The sequence below is a fragment of the Siphateles boraxobius genome, unplaced genomic scaffold (genome assembly GCF_051911475.1).
Source record: "Siphateles boraxobius isolate OS27281-9 unplaced genomic scaffold, OSU_SipBor_1 25, whole genome shotgun sequence".
Classification (NCBI taxonomy): domain Eukaryota; kingdom Metazoa; phylum Chordata; class Actinopteri; order Cypriniformes; family Leuciscidae; genus Siphateles; species Siphateles boraxobius.
In genome coordinates this window covers 13,028,033-13,048,251 of record NW_027508866.1, presented here as the reverse complement: position 1 = coordinate 13,048,251, position 20,219 = coordinate 13,028,033, and the positions used below count along the sequence as shown (strand labels likewise).

Here is a 20,219-nt window from a genome sequence, read left to right as displayed (position 1 = left end):
ATGGTGTACAAACAAACAAACAAACAAACAAACAAAAAAACATGTAACCTTCTCAAATTGTTCTATATGGCACCTCTCCTCTAGATGGCAGCAGCGAGTTCCCGCTGCCGCTCTCCAAATCTAACATTCACAGAGGTACTTAAACGTTTCCGCAAAAGCAAAATGGTGGATTTGTTTTCATTCTTGGCGCCCTGCAAAAACCTAAAAATCTGATTGTATATACTATCCTAGAGGCGTGGCACACTACATAACCATGTTTAAGAAAGCTAAGAGGTGCAATTTCAGGCGGAGGAATGAATCGGACGACGAGGAGAAAGAGGAGGTCCAGCAGTCCGGCGGGCCCGGGGCTGAAGAGTCGGCGAACCCTAACGAGTCTAGCACTGGTCCCGCTCCTGGAGCAAACATGCTTAACAACCATGGGAACGGGTTTCAGGCCGGTGCTGTTAAGGTCAACAAAGAACTTAAGAAGAGAAAGAAGGAGATCCGAGAGGAACCGAAAGCGAGTCTGCTGAGCTTCCACGACGATGAAGGTGCTTATTAACTGCCATTAAAGACACGTGTAACGTTAATAAATCTACATAAAAACAATTGAATGTTTCACATATTGTTCGTGTAGAAGTTTTGCGGTGCAGTTCATCATCTATTTGTAGTCTATTTAAATTATATAACTGTTCGCGTCTTTAAAGTTACAGTCGCTAACTGAAAACGCGAGCTACTTTGCATATTATATTATCTAGTAATAGTTAATCAAATATTAGAATATACTCAATGATTAGCTTAAGACCATATGATACAGTGATAAGAATTCGAATTCCCAGTCATGTCAAAGGTGGAAATAGCTATTGAGTCGATTATTTTCAGTGAATCGGTTCATACATCGGTTTACATTAATCATTATTGAATCAGTCTGAAATTAAATGCTTTTTAAATATCCTTATCCAGTAATGATAAAAATAGATGGACAGTTGCATTCATTTATCAGAAAGTGTGAGGTCCCTGAATAATACTTTGAAGTTGTGTCCCAAACGACATGCTATCTAAATTCTTTGATAATACACTTTGCACCTTAACTATGCATTATGTACTCAATCATCTAGTGTATGAATTTTATAGATTCACTATATATCTCTCATTATTAGACGACACTGATGTGTTCCGTGTGAAGAAATCCTATCACAGCAAGAAGATCGTCAAGCAGCTGAAGAAAGAATACAAGGATGATTTGGAAAAGACCACCACTGCCATACCAGAGCAAAGCACACGCATTGGTACTAAACTTCTTTCTTTCTTTTAAAAAAAAAAATCTTTTCATAATATCATGCATTTCTATGAAGCAGAATCAGGAGACTGCAGATGCATACAATCGCACAGATGTGATCAATTGCTTATTCCTGAAATATTATTTATGGCCCCACACCAGTTTGTTTGTCCTGGCATCGGCTCTGAGTTTGACCCCCTTTGTTTTAGAGTTATTATTTTTAAGTGGTGATTTAGCCTTCAAAAGTATCACAAACCCTCTCACTAATCTTGGCGCCAGTGCATCTGACCAGTTATATAAGTTTGTATTCTGGCTCACTGGTTTGTTCGTTTCAGGTGGACCTGCTTATAATCTGTCAATTAAAGAGGAGCCCTTAGTGGGCAGCAGAGCCAGCAGTGAACAGGGTGAAGAAGAAATGGAGGTGGACAGCAATGAGGAACCAGAAGAGGAGGGCGAGCAAAGGTCTGCGGGTGGAGCCTTTAGCCAAACTCTGTCTGCCCTCAGCTCGCTTAGACCAGGTGAGAGTTTCCATGACATCCAGACTGGACCTGTAGAGCAAGTCACAGGACCAACGTCAGCATGATCAGGCTGTTTTTGCTTATTAAACATTTCAACCTGCTGATGTGTATTGTGGTTAAACATTGAATGTTGTTAAACAACATATGTGATCAAATCCACTTTTTTATATGACAAACAAATTGATTTTAGTTCGTTTCGACTCTTTCTGGTTAAACTTATTCACATGAAGGTGATTAATCATTGTATTTAGACCAATAATAAGAGTCATACGTCTCAACAGGTGAGATCCCCGATGCAGCCTTCATTCATGCAGCTCGTAAACGTAGGCAGATGGCCCGAGAGCTGGGGGGTGAGGCTCCGTTGATCGAGAATGAAGCGACGAACAAGCGCCTTGTTCATGAAGATGAGAACGGCGGCAGTGACGACGATGAAGATGAGAAGAGAATCAACTTCAGTGGAGTCAAGATAAAGACTCAGAGGCAGAAAATAGCGGAGGAGATCGGTCAGTTTGTGATGCATGTGGGCGCAATTCAGAGCTCTAGTAATCTGAAACTTGTTTATGTAGAATTACAGGAACCCCCATTCACCTGTTCTCCAGAGGGACTGTCCTTGTAATAAATGTCATGTCACTAAGTAAAAGTCACACAAAAAAGATAAACTAGAATAACTATAAATAGGAATTGTGTGAGAGATCAGATCCTGGTAAAGATGTGCACTTAACCATAATCTGACCTTAGTGTTTGTTTTGCATGTGTCTGTGTTGTGATTCAGGTATTGAAGGCAGTGATGATGAAGCTCTAGATAATGGCCAGGATGAGGAAGTGAATCGCTGGGAGCAGGAGCAGATCAGGAAGGGCATTAGCATCCCGCAGGTGAGTCTGTCAGAGTATCACAACTAGCATATATGAAAGTTTCATAGAATGGAACAGTGCCCGTCTTCCATTTTATTAGCGTCCTTGGTTCCGGAAGGTTTCTTTTTTTTCTACTTTTTTTTTTTTTTTGAAAGTCTTCATTTAAGAGTTATAAGCCATGAACCAAACCAACCAGATACAATGTGAATCACAACACTAATTTGAAGCAAAAACCTTTTGATCCTTTATCAGCAATGATCTATTTTTAAGGGCCACTGTTATGATTGTAGCTGCTGTCATACCCAATACAACTGACTGCTTCATCTTTCAACAAAAGTTTCTTTGCAAACTCCATTACACTGTGCCTAGTTTACAAAACAATCTGCAGTCAAATTCTCCAAACAAACAAATAATCATCCGGCGCTATCCATGACAGCATTAAAAATAGAGATGCACCAATCGACTGGCCAGGGACCGAACGGTCCGTTTAACGTCAGCTGTGCTTTAAATTACTTTAGCGGCGCCACTTAAAATTTAAAATAATTACGAAATGCCCATCTTGGTGAGTATTCAGGTAAACAGTCAGTTTTGGAACACAAGTATTTGAGAAAGATAAGGCATGCTGTGTAAGAGTATATTGGAGCACATCTGTATTTCATTTTTACAGGGAAGACTATCCTGTTATTTTACATTTGATTACTTTAATTTCTGTAGTGTGTCTTACCTGAATAATAACCTGTTAGTCCCATCTGAAAAACTTAAAGCCATGTTATTTTAATTTGTCTCTTTATTCTAATGCATTTGTTTGTGCTACTTTCAATTTGTACTTATTTTATTGCTGACTTTTTACTTTTGTTTTTTTTAAATGAAAATACAACTTTGCATTAAGGAAAAGTAAATCTTTGTTTGTATATGCTGTCAATTATAGATCTTAGAAAGAAAATAGAAATCTGCAAAAATCTTTATCAGTAGGTCACACTTACGAAAAAATTGGAATCGGCCAAGAAAATTGCAGTCAGTGCATCTCTTAATTAGGGTTGTAACGGTATACCGGTATGGCGGTTTATCGCGATATTGACTTGTACGATTATCATATCGTGAACATTTGCTTATCCACGGTTTTGGAAAAAAAATTAAAGCAGATCTCAAATGCGCATATGCAACTTATTTCCACGTGGCTGCAAAATGAGGAAATATGTCAAATATGTTCTCCCATATTCGCGAACACCTTCCCTCCCTGCAGATAAAGTTCCATTTATAACTTAAGTCCATATTATTTACGTGTTGCTGAGGGAATTTACAATATAACGCAGATGTCACGTAAAATGCGCGATTTGATAGATGGATGAATAAATCTAAAATATAGCTGTGCAATAAATAAAATCGCTATATGAGTGTGTCTATTAAACAGCGCAAAAAACTGTAAATCTATATTCTGCTTGTTCAGCGTGTCTGTGTGAATGAGCAGCACCGTTTCACCTAGTATATACTCAAGTATGTGGGACGTTCATGGTGTTTAAAGCATCTGCCGTCTCACTCACTATATAAGGACGTGAACACATGAACATATCCAGAGCTGCTCTGAGAGAACTAAATAAGCATTTCATAATTTTGTTGAAAATAATCATTGTCAAATACACTCTGACTGAAACTCATAGGAGTTTAGTACAACCTGTCAAAATAAAAATTATCTTAAATAATAATTAATAAATTAAGAATTTTATTAATTCAATTGATCAAACATGTTTGTTCAAATGGGAGATCTGCAGCTTTATTTTTTCTTTCTTATTTTTTCAAAAGGTAGATTAAAAAAGTTTGTTTTAATAAACCATATGTTCAACCAAAAAACCCTATCAGTTTTCATTAATTTAAGGTTCATTGCAGCTGATAATAATAATCATTGTTTAATACCGTAAACCGTGAAATCGTGATATTTTCTGAGACTATTATCATACCGTGAAAATCTCATACCGTTACAACCCTACTCTTAATTAAAAATTCACCATCCACTTGTTCCTGATGCTGGTATCGTTCTGAAGTCTGCAGAAATGAGCAAATGAGCTGTTTAAACAGGATGCGTCAAAGCAACCGTCCCGTTACACTTCCATCTACTCTTCCATTTGTCCTCATTAGCAGACTTAAGCGCTTGGATTAATTCAGAAAGTGAACGGGCATCTGTATACTTTATCCACCCAGTGTCCATGATTTATAATGGGTTCTATTTGCATTTGACATGGCGCTCGCATCATCTAACGCCAGTGGGCGGGCATAGTGACGTGATGTAAAACTATTTGTCATTGATAAACATTGATCAAATTTGAGAAATGTTTCTGGAACTCCAAATAGCATATTTCTGAAGGATTATGTAACAAATTAAAAATATTTTTTTACTGTGTTTTAAATCAAATAAATGTAACCTTCAAAAACATTTGAAAAAAGCCTTTCTGGTCCTAAACTGTTGAATGATGATACCAGTTCTGTTCACATTCCGACAGTGTACTATAAATTGCACTTTGAATTTGCAATATTTAATGCTGACACCAATCCTTTTGTCTCCTCTTGTTTTGATATTTTAGGTCCAAGCCACCCAATCCGAGGATACAACCATGTATTACCAAGGCAGTTATGATTCGCAGCCATATGGAGCGTCCTACGCCATGCCGTTTAGCTACACCAACATCACAGTTGGAGCCGACAACAGCAAGACTTTGAAAGCAGAGCCCACAGTTCCTTATCCCATTCCCTCTTGTGACCTGACCCCTATAACAACAGATCTGGTAAAGAAACGTCTCAAAGACAGGTACGGTCTGAACTGCCTTCTCATCGGCGGTCACTGTAACCCATCAAATTGCCAGTTCAAATCTGCCCAGTTGGTATTTCCTAGGAGTTTAACTAACCAACACTTTATAGTTTTTAATGCCCTGATCACTTTCATGCACGTCCCATAAAATTGCCCTATTCAGACATTGAAGATGAAAGCTTGCACTTTGGACTTCCAGCATAGTGAGGATACACACAAGGCGCATATCTCCTCACACGTTGTTCCTGGTTAAGTCTGGGTATCCCTGTTTCTGCAGAAGTGTAATATTTCTTCCTCCGGATGCAGTATTTGCAGATGCTAAAATCTGCAGCTGTTTTACTGACTCAATTGCATTGTTTAGATCTAATCGTCTTCATCAGGACATGTGCGACCCTGGTGATGTCCCCATACATCACTAATAGCAAACCTCTCTTTGACTCCCCTGTGCACCAGGCTGAGCTTCATGCACCAGGGGCACAATTCCAATGCCCAGCGCTTTGAGCAGATCCAGGAGGAGCTGGAGGCCTCAAAAAAGACCATCCAGCTCCTAGAGGGCTCCTCACAGGAGGCCGCAGACAAATATAGATTCTTGCAAGAAATGCGAGGGTATGTTGGAGACTTGCTTGAGTGTTTCAGTGAAAAGGTAAGAATGAATGCATTTGTTTTTATGTTGCTGCTGTTTGTTTTACTGACTTGTTTTTCAGTTGTTGTTTTTTTTTCTTTCTCCAGACCTTGCTACTGTATTTCATTTGGAATGATTTCAAAGTTTATTGGATGTTGCCTGTCAGAATTTTGTGTAGTTAATTAGACTTTAAATGTATTTATTTCAACTAAAATGACCATATTCGTTTTATAATACTGTTAGTAGTAAAAACAACACCAGTTATTTGTAATGTGTGTATATATAATCACATAGTTCATGTTTATTATGTTTGTTAAACTCATTTTCAGCTGTCCAGCAGGTCATATTTTCCATCAGATCATGGATTATTTTGTAATCCTCCATATTTTTCCCATAGCTGATGCAGCAAGAGATTCTTTCTGTTTCTCTCATTTCTTTCAGCTATAAAGAGGCATTATAGATAAATCATGGTGTCTATGATGATGCATTGGGAACTAACATAGCACCAAAAGTGTTATTAGTTGAAAAAAGGCCTTTATCGTGATTTATCTAATACCTTTTCATGTTATTTAGAAAGTAATGGTTCAAACTTCCTTTTTTTTGTGTGTGAGACTTCCAATTCAGTAGGTAGCTAAGTAGCTTGTTTACGGTGTTGTTTAACCATTTAAAAAACATTAAAAGTAATAAAAAGCCCCAAATGGTAAATCTCTATTACACCACCAGTGGCCTATACTGCCCTTTAAAGGCAAAATGCGTTAATCATGCATCTGTAGCATTAAGCTCTCATTTGAATGCCTGATGATAGCTTAATGATTGCATTATCTTAGGGTTAGCTTGTCCCAAGGATTTGTTAATATCTACATTCATTTGTAGTACATGTTTATGAAAACTATAGAGTGCAACATTCGGGTACCAAAAGTAAAAATCCCATTTGATTTCTCCCTAGGGGAATTGAAATAACTTTTAAACTACTGTGAGCTTAGAGCTAAGAGGTTGTTAATTGATGACGCATCCTTTTGTTGAAGCCATCAGCCTGCTTTATTTCAAATTATTATTTTTTAAATCATGTTTTACAGTGGAATTCTTGGTGAAAAACTACTTTACCATTATTTAGTAGAGACATCTCCACCAATCAAAAAATTGCACCAAGCAAAAAAGCTGTTTTTAGTGCCTGTCCATTCCCATGAAACATTGCATATGATAATTGATGTAATCATGTCCCTGCACTCTCAAACTGCATAGTATTTATATATTCATATTTTGCAGTTAATGTAAAATATAATTTTTCTATATACAGAATCAGCATCATCTTTAGTTGTGAATTTTTTCTTAAATTTTTTTTGTACTATTTTCAAGAGTACTTTTTTGCTAATCAAGATTTGTAATGTTGTGATTCACCTCGAAGCTGGTTGGTTTGGCTCATGGCTTTAAACTCTTAAGAACTTTTTAAAAATTCCTATGGGAAAAATTAATGGAAAAATACTTCCGGAACCAAGGCAGTTGAAAAAGTGAACAGGCGCTGTTGCAGTCTATCAAATTCCTGACTGTGCAACCATCTTTGATTCTGTACTTACTTTTGAACAATTATACTTCAGTTATGTTGTTGACCAGCTGCATTAAATGAAAAAGAGCTGTTTGTCAAAAACAACCTACAATGCTTTCAAAGAAGTTTCATACAACTCCGCTTTAAAGGGCTTTGTGTCTAGAGTTATTTAATTTGGCTGCTTTCTCTATCATGCCACAGCAGAGCACACTAAGCCCCTCGTCTCGGTCTCCGGCCCCTTGTCTTTGGTTCAGCTGTCACAAAAATCATCGTATCTTTCAGGTGCCTGTTATTCTGGAGCTAGAGGTCGCCATGCACCAGTTACTTCGGCAGCGGGCGTCCCGTCTCGTCCAGAGAAGACAGGATGATATTAAAGATGAATCGTCGGAGTTTTCCAGCCTTTCAAGTCAGTCCATCTTGAAGGTTTTTATTTGAATGGCCTCATTGTTTTTTTTTTCCTTTCCATTTTTGTTATACAGTTATGATTAATTGCACTTCAGAATAATACACGCACAGTGTGTGTGTGCGTGTGTGTGTGTGTGCGTGTGTGTGTGTGTGCGTGTGTGCGCGTGTGTGCGTGTGTGAGAGAGATTAAGAAAAATGAAAGTGTATGTGGCTTTCGGATGGTGAAAGCTTACTGGCTTCTTATTTATCAGTGATATATTGTTTAGATGCTGAGCAGGTAAGTGATTGGAGGAGAGTTTCCATCTCAGCCAAGTGAAATTGAGCAGGTGTAAATTTAACTTTGTAGTTGGAAATTAGTTCTGATGACATCAGAAAAGGGGAAATAGAAATGTGCATGAAATTAAATTAAAAATACCTTTTACTGATGTTTGTGGAATAATGCATGAACATCTAGTACGCTATATTAATGAGTAGGTAATGACTATTAGATCTGTCAGTATAGGTTGTAACAGGGCTGGTGAGTTCAGCTTTACTGAGGGTTAATGTCTGTTCTTTCTGTTTCAGGTAAGGCTGTTATGGCCCCTAACTTGGACTCATTCGGTCGAGATCGCACAGCCTATCAAGAGCTTGCCAAGCAGAGGAGGATAGCTGAAAGAGAAGCCAGACGGTATGCAAAAAAAAAAGCTATATATGTAGACCCTTGACTATTAGTGTGTGAAATATACCCTCTAAACTAAACAAACGCCTACAACCTAAACTAAAATAATGCATTATTTTTTTTATTTTATTATATTTATTATTTTATTATTGTTGTTTTTTTTGTTTTGTTTTTCTGTTATTTTTGTATTATACTAATTCCAAATCTAGTAAAAATGTTCTAATCTCATCAGTATCATTGTCATTAGCTTTGAATAGTAACCTGTAATGGCCAATTTTTTTTGAAAATGTGCAAAAGTGAGTGTTATCGTCACAATGTCGGTCAGGCAGATAGCAGAAGTGGGCCTTTTAACACTAACTGAAATATTTCCAAATATGGAATGAATTAAAATCATAAAAGAAATCGCATCAGGACATAGTGAATCTGAAATAAATTGAATCAGAAATAAATTGAATCAGAAAATCTGTATCAATACCCAGATCTATTTTAGGTAGACTTTCTGTGATGTATTTCAGTTTTAATAATTGTCACTCTGTTTCGACACATCCAAACAGAACCCGTCGGAGACAAGCTCGAGAGCAGAACGGCAAGAGAGCCGAGCATAAGGAGGGGCTGTCTAGTGATGATGAAGAGACGTCCACTGACATCACCAGCTACAACCTAGAGAGAGGTGACCAACCTAACGCATACCAATACAAGATTGGCTGCTGCTGATTGCGTTTCAATCTTTTCCCGATTAACCTTTTCATCTTTTTGATTTCCAGATCGCATTTTAAATGAGTCAAAGAAGGTTTTTGAGGACGTGGTGGAGGATTTCCACTCTCTGGACAACATAAAGTCTCACTTCGAGACCTGGAGAAAGCTGTATTTTACATGCTACAGAGACGCCTACATCGGACTGTGCCTGCCTAAACTCTTTAACCCCCTTATTCGACTGCAGCTCATCTCATGGTCTCCATTTGAGGTACAGAGAGCATGTCATTTCCACATTTTTGGGATCTGCTTTGCATCGCCTGAACATTTCAGTTTTTAATTGCCAAAATGATGCTATTTGTATCTCTGCAGGTGGAGTGTCCCAACTTTGAGTACATGCTGTGGTTTGAGTCTTTGCTCTTTTATGGCTGTGAGGAGCAGAGCACTCTAAAGAAAGAGGAAGAGATGGATAACAGCCTGCTTCCTGCTATTGTAGAAAGAGTGCTTCTTCCTAAGCTAGCAGGTTAGTCTGTCCATTTCCCATCTTTGTAAAGGTTCAGTTCTTTAAACTCAGAACAGCATCTCAAACCTAAATCACTCTTTTAAAACATGATTTCTGCCCTTCCTGTCGCCCCGCCCTCAGTGCTGACGGATCAGGTGTGGGATCCGCTCTCCAGCAGTCAGACGTCCAGACTGGTGGCTTTCATGCAGAGACTGATCAAAGATTATCCCACTGTGCTGCATGGCGACAACCGCAACACACAAGTCAGTGAAGAGATGAGACTGTAACGATTTAATAATAATGTATAAAGGCTCAAACAACTTTCATATGTCAGGCTTTACAGGTTTAAATCATTAGTTGCATCTGATTGTCATTGAGAAACAAAAATCTAATATCTTTTAGGAGCTTCTAAGGACCATAGTCTTGCGAATTCGACGGACTCTCGATGATGACATTTTCCTGCCTCTGTTTCCGAAAAAGTGAGTGTGAAAGCAGAATCACTCATGTTGTCACTGTTTGTATATGCTGCTCTTTTTATGTATCTTCTAGTTTCTGATTGTGACCGAATATATTGTGTAAACCAGTGTGATGCTGATAATGTTTTGTTATCTCCTCTTAAAGTGCCATGGAGAACAAGAACTCTGGTCCTTACCTCTTTTCCCAGAGGCAGTTTTGGTCTTGCGTAAAGGTAAGTCTAGTCATGCTTAAATATTCTGGAGACTTTCTGTTGTCGTCTAAATCAGTGCATCTATATTTTTAGTTACACATTGTTCAAGCTTATTCTCTGCTGAATCTCTTTCTTGTGCTCAGTTACTTGGGAATATCTTAATATGGGATGGGATCCTGTCTCTGTCAGCACTGAAGGAGCTCGCCGTGGACAGCACACTAAACCGCTACATTCTCTCAGCCCTGCAGACCACAGACGCCAGCGAGGAACATGTGGAGAAATGCCGTAGAGTATGACTACTTTGGAATTAATATTCATATAAACACTGTTTACAGATGAAGTCATTCTAACCCTCTATTAACCCTAACCTGCCTTCAGGTGGTGGAGTGTTTTCCTGTGCAGTGGTTCAGCAGTCTGAAAGGACAACAGACTCTTCCTCAGCTCGAGAACTTCTGCAGATTTTTGAAACACCTGGCCAGTAGTCTGTACCGCAGCTGCGTGGCTGGATCAGACGTGGAGAAGAGGACCGTGAGGTAAAGCGGTTTCTTATGTTAAATCAACATCTCTGTAGATGCCACACAAAGATATAATGGATATTAACATAGTATAAAAGTATGATGATGGTTTAATATAAAACAGGGGCCTTCAGTGGGAGTCTGGTGGTTTTCTAGGCCTCGGGGATCTGCCCACTGTTCTTTGGAGATACTGATTTTAATGTGGAAAAGAAAAATATATTAAAAAACATCAAATTAACATTTCATTAATTAACATTGGTTGTGTGTATACATATGTTCATATGTTTCATGGTTCCAATGTATATAAAGTAAAATTAAGATGTAGCATGTAAGTTTATGTACATCAATAATAGTTATTTTAATTGCTCTGCAATGTAAGCATTATCTCTCAATTTTTTTATTAAAACAGTTCTTGTTTCTCTACATAGGGAACAAATAAAGGATGTGATTAGGCATCTGGGACGACTCAACGCTTTGGACCACGTGATCGCAGTTGCGTCAGAACATGGCATTAAAGATATAAAGACTCTCCTCGAGAACAAATGAAAGGCAAACCAATGGAACACCGCACTGGCCATTTTTGGATTGACCACACCGTGTAAATACTGTGAATATTGTACATTTATCTGTGTGGCTGAAGGGTTTTCTTTCGAGGCACATTGGTGGACTCTAGTGATGTTTCACCTTCAGGAACACTGAAACTGTCACTGATTTGGGTTTGAAGTGCACTCTGCTGTGTTAAGACTTTTGTAGTCTCTTACCTGAAGAGGCGTCACTTCTTTTTACTTTTTTTAAACGGATGGGATCTCTTAGTTGGATCTTTTAAACTATCAATCACTCTTCAGTACCTGTAAGAATTTATTGGTTCTGTACACTTTCCCCTCCCTCAAAGGCTGCAGTTTGAGAGCAGGTTGCATACAGCATATTGTGAACAACGTTCAAAAAATATTTATTCACAGCCATGGGTCAAATGATCCAGCATCTGTGCCCATCTCAAAAACAGAGTTTGGTCTTGCTCATGTGCCAACCTCATCCCTAATTAAACGAACATGACATGCTGGCAAACAAAACCATGTGCTACTTTAACAAATGTACTTATTGTTTGTTGTTGTTTTCCTGAACCTTGAAATGATTTATTTGCATAAATAAAGTGTTAATGATTATTCAGGATAAATTCCTTCCTTATATACAGCTTAGTTGTGACCTCACGATTGCGGTTTCACATTTGCAACTTGATTTCATGAATTGATTTTTTTCTTGTATTTGCAACTTACAACTCTCAAAGTGTAACTTTCATTAATTTTTTTTTCTCAAGTATGTTTTTACTTGTTGAAACAGCAATAACATTGCAATTACACTAGTAATGCAGTAGCATATTCTAAGATTTAATGAAGTGAATCTGTTTTACATGCAGTTAGGTGTTTGCTTATTGTATACTTTATAGGTGTCAGCAGTTTCCTTAGGTGTCAAGGTGTGGTTTAGCCTGAGATGGAAAGTAATACATAATTTGATTCTATAGAAGCCATTTGTTTAAACCCAACTAGATGTTACCTTTGAGTTTTTATGTATATGTAACTTTGCCGTTATAAGGAATTGTCTTTTCCTCCCTAGTGGTTTTTCATTATTTTTAGGGGACAGTCACTAAAGGTGTGGAGGCTCCTATTGTTTCTGGCTGGGAGTCTATGGCAGCCCATTATACCCTTCGGAGGAATATTTGGCAGACTGAGAGGTGAGAGTCTGAACTTTGCTGGTGGTCTTGATCTCAAACCCTCTAGTGCCACCAACAGCTCAAAACTGCACTTTTCTGATCTTGAACCATGTGGTCTAGAAAGATATCTTTTTTCTTTCTATTTCTTGGCTCATGCGAGTGAAAGAACATTTACATAACAAGAAAATAATCATGCTTTGGTAAATCATAATTATGACCGTGTCAAAATTATGAGACACTAAAGGAGTGTTCACATTAGCAAAAATTTGTGAGCAAAGTCCATTATCGCCAATGGTGTAGTGATTCATGAAGCACAGCTCACACAGAAGTCACTTCCAAATCAAGCAGCTTTCTGTTGGTCCTCATTGGGAAATCTTTCGTCCTCATGCGAAAATCCTGATTGTGTTGATTAGCCTGTGAAAATTCAATCAACGACAGTAAATGTGACCACAACTTAAAGGCTAATAAAGGCTGCCTGAAGTGAATCGATGTGTTTGTGTAAGAAAAATATCCATATTTAAAACTTTATCGGCTAAAATAACGACTCGGTTACTAACGTAACCTCGGTTCCCTGAGAGGAGGGAACGATCGCGTAAGTAGCTTACGCTATGGGAAAACTCCTTTTCTCGAGAATATTGAAGTCTTTATGTAAAACGCATTGCAGCTGCACAGCTGACAGCAATGAACGAAGGAAGCTCGGTCATTGGCTGTGCTGCGGCATCTTGCTCGAACCAATGACGGGGCGACTCTGAATGCGCGACCAATGAGCGCGCTTCGCGCCCGCGCGCGTCAGAGCCCGCCAAGATGGGCGTGGCCAAGAGCTATTTATTGGGCGCCCCGTCATGAGAGTTCTTTAGGTTAAAACGACTGAAGCGAACTAACCAAGCACAAGCACGGCAGCTTACGCAATACTCGTTCCCTCCTCTCAGGGAACCGAGGTTACGTTAGTAACCGAGTCGTTCCCTTTCGAGAGGTCTCTCCTATTGCGTAAGTAGCTTACGCTATGGGAACACCATGCAAAACGCTGTGCGTGCTGAACTTCGCCTTATGATAGCCAGAGGCAGGTGCCTGAGCTGAAAAGCAAAGTTATCATCCAACTAGCTGGCAGAGGCGAGCTTTATATGTGGGAAAAATACAAAGCGGCTAGAAGGCGCTCAGTGTGACACAAGCACATACATAATCTAGATACGAACTCGTAGTTCAACTAGTATCATGCTGATAGTACATTGGAATGCAATGTCGGGACCTGTAGGTTGTAGAACCTGATAAATGTGGACGGTGAGGCCCAGCCTGCCGCCGCACAAATATCCTCGATCGGTATCCTGCTCGACCATGCCCAGGAAGAAGCCACACTCCTGGTGGAGTGTGCTTTGACTCCCCAGGGGCATTGAAGTCCCTTAGCTTCATAAGCCAGCGCTATAGCCTCAACTATCCAGTGAGAGATTCTCTGCTTTGAAACGGCGGAACCTTTCGTACGGCCGCCAAAGCATACAAACAGTTGTTCTGTCTGTCTGAATAGGGCAGAACGCTCCAAATACACTCTGAGAGCCCTAACGGGGCAGAGTAGATTAGCGTCGTGTTCGTCTGCTGGAGACGATAGCGCAGTTAGGGAGATAACCTGTGCTCTGAAGGGAGTGGTGAGCACTTTAGGAATATACCCATGTTTCGTTCTAAGGACGACCCTGCAGTCGTTAGGTCCGAATTCTAGGCAGGCAGCGCTTGTCGAAAGCGCGTGCAGGTCGCCCACTCTCTTGACCGAGGCGAGTGCCAGCAAGAGCGCAGTCTTGAGCGAGAGCTGTTTAAGGTGCACGGTTCGGAGTGGTTCGAACGGGGGCCCTTTAAGAGCGTCTAGGACAGTAGCTAGGTCCCAGATCGGCACTGAGGGGGGGCGTGAAGGGTTCATCCTCCTAGCGCCCCTTAGGAAACGAATAATTAGGTCGTTTCTTCTCAATGGACGTTCCATTACAGGGTTGTGTGACGCTGTGATGGCCGCCACATATACTTTGAGCGTGGAGGGGGTGCGGCCCGCCTCCAGAAGCCCTTGTAGAAAAGCGAGTACGTTCGTAATCTCGCATGTCTCAGGGTTCAGGCCCTTGGCATTACACCAGTCACTGAACACTTTCCATTTCTGGGCATATAAGCGTCTCGTGGAGGGCGCCCGCGCCTCAGCGATGGTTTTTAGCGCTCCACTCGTGAGGTTCCTGGGAACCCGTTGAGGGGCTATGCATGAAGGGCCCACAGATCGGGGCGGGGATGAAATATCATCCCACTGGCCTGACTGAGGAGGTCTGGCCTCAGTGGAATCGGCCGTGGTGCAGATTGCATTTGCATCAGATCTGGAAACCATGTTTGGTTCTTCCAGAGTGGGGCTATCAGAAGCACTGCGTTTTTCTCCTCTCTGACCCGACTGATGACCTGTGGCAGCATCGCGATCGGGGGAAAGGCATATAAGGGGCGGCTCGGCCAGCTCTGGGCGAGCGCGTCCGTGCTCTTCGTGAAGAAAAGAGAGCAGTGCGCGTTCTCCTTGGAGGCGAAGAGGTCGATCTCCGTTTGCCAAAGGTTTTCCATAACCATTGAATCGTCAGCGGGTTGAGAGCCCATTCTCCTGGGAGAATCTTGTCTCTGGATAGCATGTCTGCCCCCTGGTTCAGGGCGCCTGGCACATGCGCTGCTCTCAGCGAGCGCAAGTTGTGCTGGGACCATAAAATGAGTCTCCTGGCCATTGAATGCATGGAGCTTGACCTGAGTCCACCCTGGCGATTTATGCACGACACTACCGTCATGTTGTCCGTTCGGACCAGGACGTGTTCGTTTTTTAGATGTGGAAGCAGGGCTCTGAGAGCCAAAGCGACCGCTTTCATCTCCAGACAGTTTATGTGTAGGCGCTTCTCCGGGTTTGACCAAAAGCCGGAGATAGGCCTGCCCTCGTAAAGGGCCCCCCAACCTATTTTGGAGGCATCTGTCGTTATCATCTTTCTCCTTGTGTTCACACCCAGACTCACGCCTGACTGGTACCAGTCGGCGGCTTTCCAGTGCGTCAGGGCTTTTATACAGCCGTGGTTCGCTCTGATTAAAAAGTGGCCCGAACGCCACGCGTGAGTAGGGATGCGGCTCTTGAGCCAGCGTTGGAGAGGGCGCATATGCAACAATCCTAGCTGGAGTACGGCCGATGCTGAGGCCATGAGACCGAGCATCCTCTGAAACCGCTTGACGGGGGCGCGCGCGCCCGCCCTGAATGATGTTGCAAGGCGCCGGATGGTGAGCGCGCGCTCTGATGAGAGACGCGCTGTCATTTGCATCGAGTCTAGAACTATTCCCAGGAAAGAAATCCTCTGGCTGGGAGATAGTATGCTTTTTGCTAAATTGATTCTTAGACCCAGGCATTCTAAATGGCTGATAATCCAAGATCTGTGTGTTATTAACTGACTCTGTGATTGTGCTGGGACCAGCCAATCGTCGAGATAATTCAGTATTCGCACTCCCCTTCGTCTCAAGGGGGAAAGTGCTGCATCCATACATTTCGTGAATGTACGGGGAGCTAGGGACAGGCCGAACGGAAGTACTGTGTACTGGTAAGACTGTCCCTCGAAAGCGAATCTCAGAAACGGCCTGTGATGAGGCGCTATTGGAATGTGAAAGTAAGCATCTTTCAGATCCACTGAGAGAAACCAATATCCTGGGCGTACTTGCGCGAGGATATGCTTGGTTGTTAACATTCTGAACGAGCGAATCATTAGTGCTTTGTTCAGGTGTCTGAGATCTAGGATGGGACGGAGACCACCATCCTTTTTCGGGACGAGAAAATAGCGGCTGTAAAAACCTGCCTCGCTCATAGAGGGGGGAACAGTTTCCACAGCGCCCTTTTCTATTAGTTTGCGCACCTCTGTGCGTAGAACCTGTGAACACTCCTTTCTCACTTTCGTCTCGACCACAGTCGTAAAACGTGGTGGTCTGCGAGCGAACTGGAGCGAGTATCCGTGCTTTACTATATTCAATACCCATTTCGGCATATCTGGAATGTTTTCCCATGCCGCTGCGTGTACAGATATGGGCTGAATACAGGCTAGGGGCGGGCCGCTGTGACGTAGGGACCCGGCCAGCGAATCGCCTGAGCTCGTAGCTCTCGGAGGCGCGGGCGCGCGCTGAGCAGCTGAGTGAATGGGCGCGTGTGTGCTTACAACAGCGCGCGCTATGTCTGTAAAACTCGCAGCCTGAGCTGGGGTTGTGTTTGACACTGTAAGGACAGTGTTTATAAGTGGGGGTGCATAAACAGTGGTAGGCACACGCGTCACTTTTATAATGTTTCCCGCTTTTACTGGGGATGAATTCATAACTGTGTGAACAGTGCTTGTGTGTAGTGGTGCGTACATGACCGTAGGCACGTGATCTACATTCATGGGGCGCGCAGCCTGAGCTGGGAATGAATTTGGCACTGTTTTGACAGTATCTGGGAATGCACACTTTATGGACATGTGAACCCTTAGTGACACAGGCAGAAAAAGACTCTTTTTGTGTTTTCTGTGCGTCGCCGTAAAAACGGCGTTTGTTTGCAGGTGAGCGAGCTCTGTGACTGGCCCATTGACTGCTGTATGGACATTTCCAGCCGCCTGTAAGGGGACTGGGTAATGTTTGAGCTTTTGCAGAGAGAGTGGTCCGGCTTTTGCGAGACACGCACTCTCTCTTCTCATTCCTGTGGCTAGGACGGCTTTCGAGGCTCAGGGTTCAGCACAATCATGGGCCGAGGACCCCGTCGCTCAGGAGGCGGCTTGCGGTTGTGGGAGCTCGAGCGGCGTTGAGCGTCAGCATGAGGCGCGGGCTGAGAGGCGGTGGGAGCTGTTCTAGCCCGCTGCGGCTGTGGCGGTCTCTGTCTGCTCTGCGATGAGCTGGAGCGCTTGGGCAGGAAATGGCGCATAGCTTGTGAAGCGTTCTGGGCCTCAGTGAAGCGCTCGGCGAAACCTTTAACCGCCGGTCCAAACAGCCCGCTGGTGGAGATAGGTGCGTCGAGAAACGGCGCCTTATCTGCGTCCTTCATCTCCGTCAGAGTCAGCCACAGATGGCGCTCGAGAACAGTCAAATTAGCCATGGCGCGGCAAATAGACTGGGCGGTGGCCTTCGTGGCTCGCAGAGCTATATCAGTTGCGCTGCGTAGGTCCTTAAAGGCTTCGGGTTCGGGGCCAGACTCGTCCATAGAGCGGAGAAGCTTAGCTTGGAACACTTTAAGTACCGCCATTGAGTGAAGCGCTGATGCAGCTTGGCCGGCGGCGGCGTAGGCGCGACCGGCGAGAGCAGAAGTAGTGCGGCAGGGCTTCGAGGGGTGGGAAGCTTTGGCTTTCCATCCGGTGGTGGAGGGCGGGCAGAGATGATTGGCCACGGCCTCCTCTAGGGGCGGCGTTCCCTCGTAGCCTCTTTCCTTCGCGCCGTCCACAGAGGAGAGCGACAAAGAAAAAGAAGGCTTCAGACGCGCAGAGTGGGGGGCTTTCCATGACTTGGTGAGTTCGTCATGAACCTCCGGGAAGAAGGGAGAAGGCCTTTGCCGAGGGGTCTGCTGGCGCCCCTGCAGAAACAACTCATCCAGTCGGCTTCGGGTTGGTTCTTCGGGAGAAGACCAATCGAGCCCGAGGTCCTCTACGGCCTTCGAGAGGACGCGGATAATCTCCGTATCCATGGTGGAGCCCCCGCTCGTGCTAGCTAGCGTCGACGGGGCGGGGTCGAGAGTGGAGCCCGGCCAGTCGTCCGATGCAGCGTCGATGGACAAGCTGTCATCCATTCCCCCATCGTCCTCAGACGCGCCGAAAGTCACAAGGCCCACCGCTCTGCTAGAGGGGTGTGGGTCCGGCTGGGTGAACTGAACCGGCGGTGGGGAAGGTAAGAGCGGCGGTGAAGCACGCGGAGACTGGCTCGGCGTGACGTCACTGAGCTCCGGTTCAGGAAGCCTCTGTGAGCGGCGCTTTTTCTTAGTGCGCGGCTCAAACAGAGGGGTGGGGGCGATGGGCTCGCTCACGGCGAAAGCGGCGAGGCGAGCCCGCAGTGCGGAGAGACCCAGGTCATCACATTCCGGGCATCCGCCCTTGGTCAAAGCAGCTTCTGCGTGGTCCCGGCCCAGGCAGCGAGCGCAGATGATGTGACGATCCCCGTCCGGGAGAAGGTCTCTGCACGACGCGCAGGAAGGCATTTGAAACAACGCCTCAGAAAATTGCTCTTTTACAAGTGTCGCGGGGCGAACAGATGTAAAGATACTTGCGTGTGTGGCACGCCGGATGGCTCAGTAGGATGGCGTTCGAAGGCGGCTGAAGGTGCCGACGTCCTCGTATCAATCCCGCTGGTATGCTTTTCGACGGCGGCGAAGGCTTCAATAATCCGGAGGATCCAGCGAAGAAGGTGTTCGCTGAAGGAGATTAAATCTAAAGAACTCTCATGACGGGGCGCCCAATAAATAGCTCTTGGCCACGCCCATCTTGGCGGGCTCTGACGCGCGCGGGCGCGAAGCGCGCTCATTGGTCGCGCATTCAGAGTCGCCCCGTCATTGGTTCAAGCAAGTTGCCGCAGCACAGCCAATGACCGAGCTTCCTTCGTTCATTGCTGTCAGCTGTGCAGCTGCAATGCGTTTTACATAAAGACTTCAATATTCTCGAGAAAAGGAGTTTTCCCATAGCGTAAGCTACTTACGCAATAGGAGAGACCTCTCGAAAGGGAACTAGCTTTCAGCAGACGGCCTACACAAGTCGACTTACGCCAAAGGAGTAACACTTGACGATGTATGATGTAGGAATAGCGTAAGCTTTGACACCTCTCAATTCAAACAAACGGCTGGGCAACAAACTCAAGCTCCTCCGACATTTCTCTTTAAAAATTCTCGACTTCTCTAATCCGTGACTGGTGTTTTGTTTTGCTCTATCCTCAGTGCTTCCGCATTCGTCAATGCGTTATGTCAGGGGTTACTCTTTCGCTGTAAATCAAAGCTAATTAAATATTTTAGTCAAAGTTTTAAATATGGATATTGTTCTTAGACGAACACATCGCTTCACTTCAGAAGGCCTTTATTAACCCACTAGAGCCGTGTAGAGCACTTTTGACACTTTCATGAATGGATGGACTTCGAAACATAAACGGCCATTCACTCCCATTATAAAGCTTGGAAGAGCTGGGACATTTTTTAATATAACTCCGATTGTATTCGTCTGAATGAAGAATGTCATATACACCCAGGATGGCTTTAGGGTGAGTAAATCATGGGGTAATTTTAATTTTTGGGTGAACTATTCCTTTAAGTCATAATTATTAGAAGTATATATTGACAATGACTTCATAATTTAGAATTTTTATGACATTGTTTACTTCAATAGTTATAACATAATCTCGTAATTTTGACTGGGTATGCAAACATTTTTACTTTTTTATCATAATTATGAGCTACCAATGAATTTATTTATTTTTCTGTGTGCGTGTTGGGGGCTTCCAAACATGCATGTATTTAGATG

At 43.2% G+C, this 20,219-nt stretch overlaps 1 protein-coding gene across 1 annotated transcript; it reads left to right on the top strand.

The window, feature by feature from the left end:
* The first annotated feature begins 114 nt into the window (after window positions 1-114).
* Window positions 115-12,196, top strand: paxbp1 (PAX3 and PAX7 binding protein 1). Its single transcript, XM_077242773.1, has 18 exons — window positions 115-530; window positions 1,140-1,268; window positions 1,594-1,776; window positions 2,058-2,279; window positions 2,549-2,649; window positions 5,205-5,428; window positions 5,882-6,071; window positions 7,876-7,999; window positions 8,563-8,665; window positions 9,211-9,326; window positions 9,421-9,620; window positions 9,722-9,872; window positions 9,993-10,114; window positions 10,254-10,330; window positions 10,473-10,539; window positions 10,662-10,808; window positions 10,897-11,051; window positions 11,462-12,196. The coding sequence occupies exons 1-18, from the start codon at window positions 254-256 to the stop codon at window positions 11,577-11,579; spliced, it is 2,706 nt and encodes a 901-aa protein (XP_077098888.1). The 5' UTR covers window positions 115-253; the 3' UTR covers window positions 11,580-12,196.
* The last annotated feature ends 8,023 nt before the right edge of the window (window positions 12,197-20,219 follow it).

Coding starts and splice junctions, on each gene's coding strand:
- paxbp1 (XM_077242773.1), top strand. CDS start 254: ATGTTTAAGAAAGCTAAGAGGTGCAATTTCAGGCGGAGGAATGAATCG. Junction 2,280..2,548: donor GAAAATAGCGGAGGAGATCG/GTCAGTTTGTGA, acceptor GTTGTGATTCAG/GTATTGAAGGCAGTGATGAT. Junction 10,115..10,253: donor GCGACAACCGCAACACACAA/GTCAGTGAAGAG, acceptor AATATCTTTTAG/GAGCTTCTAAGGACCATAGT.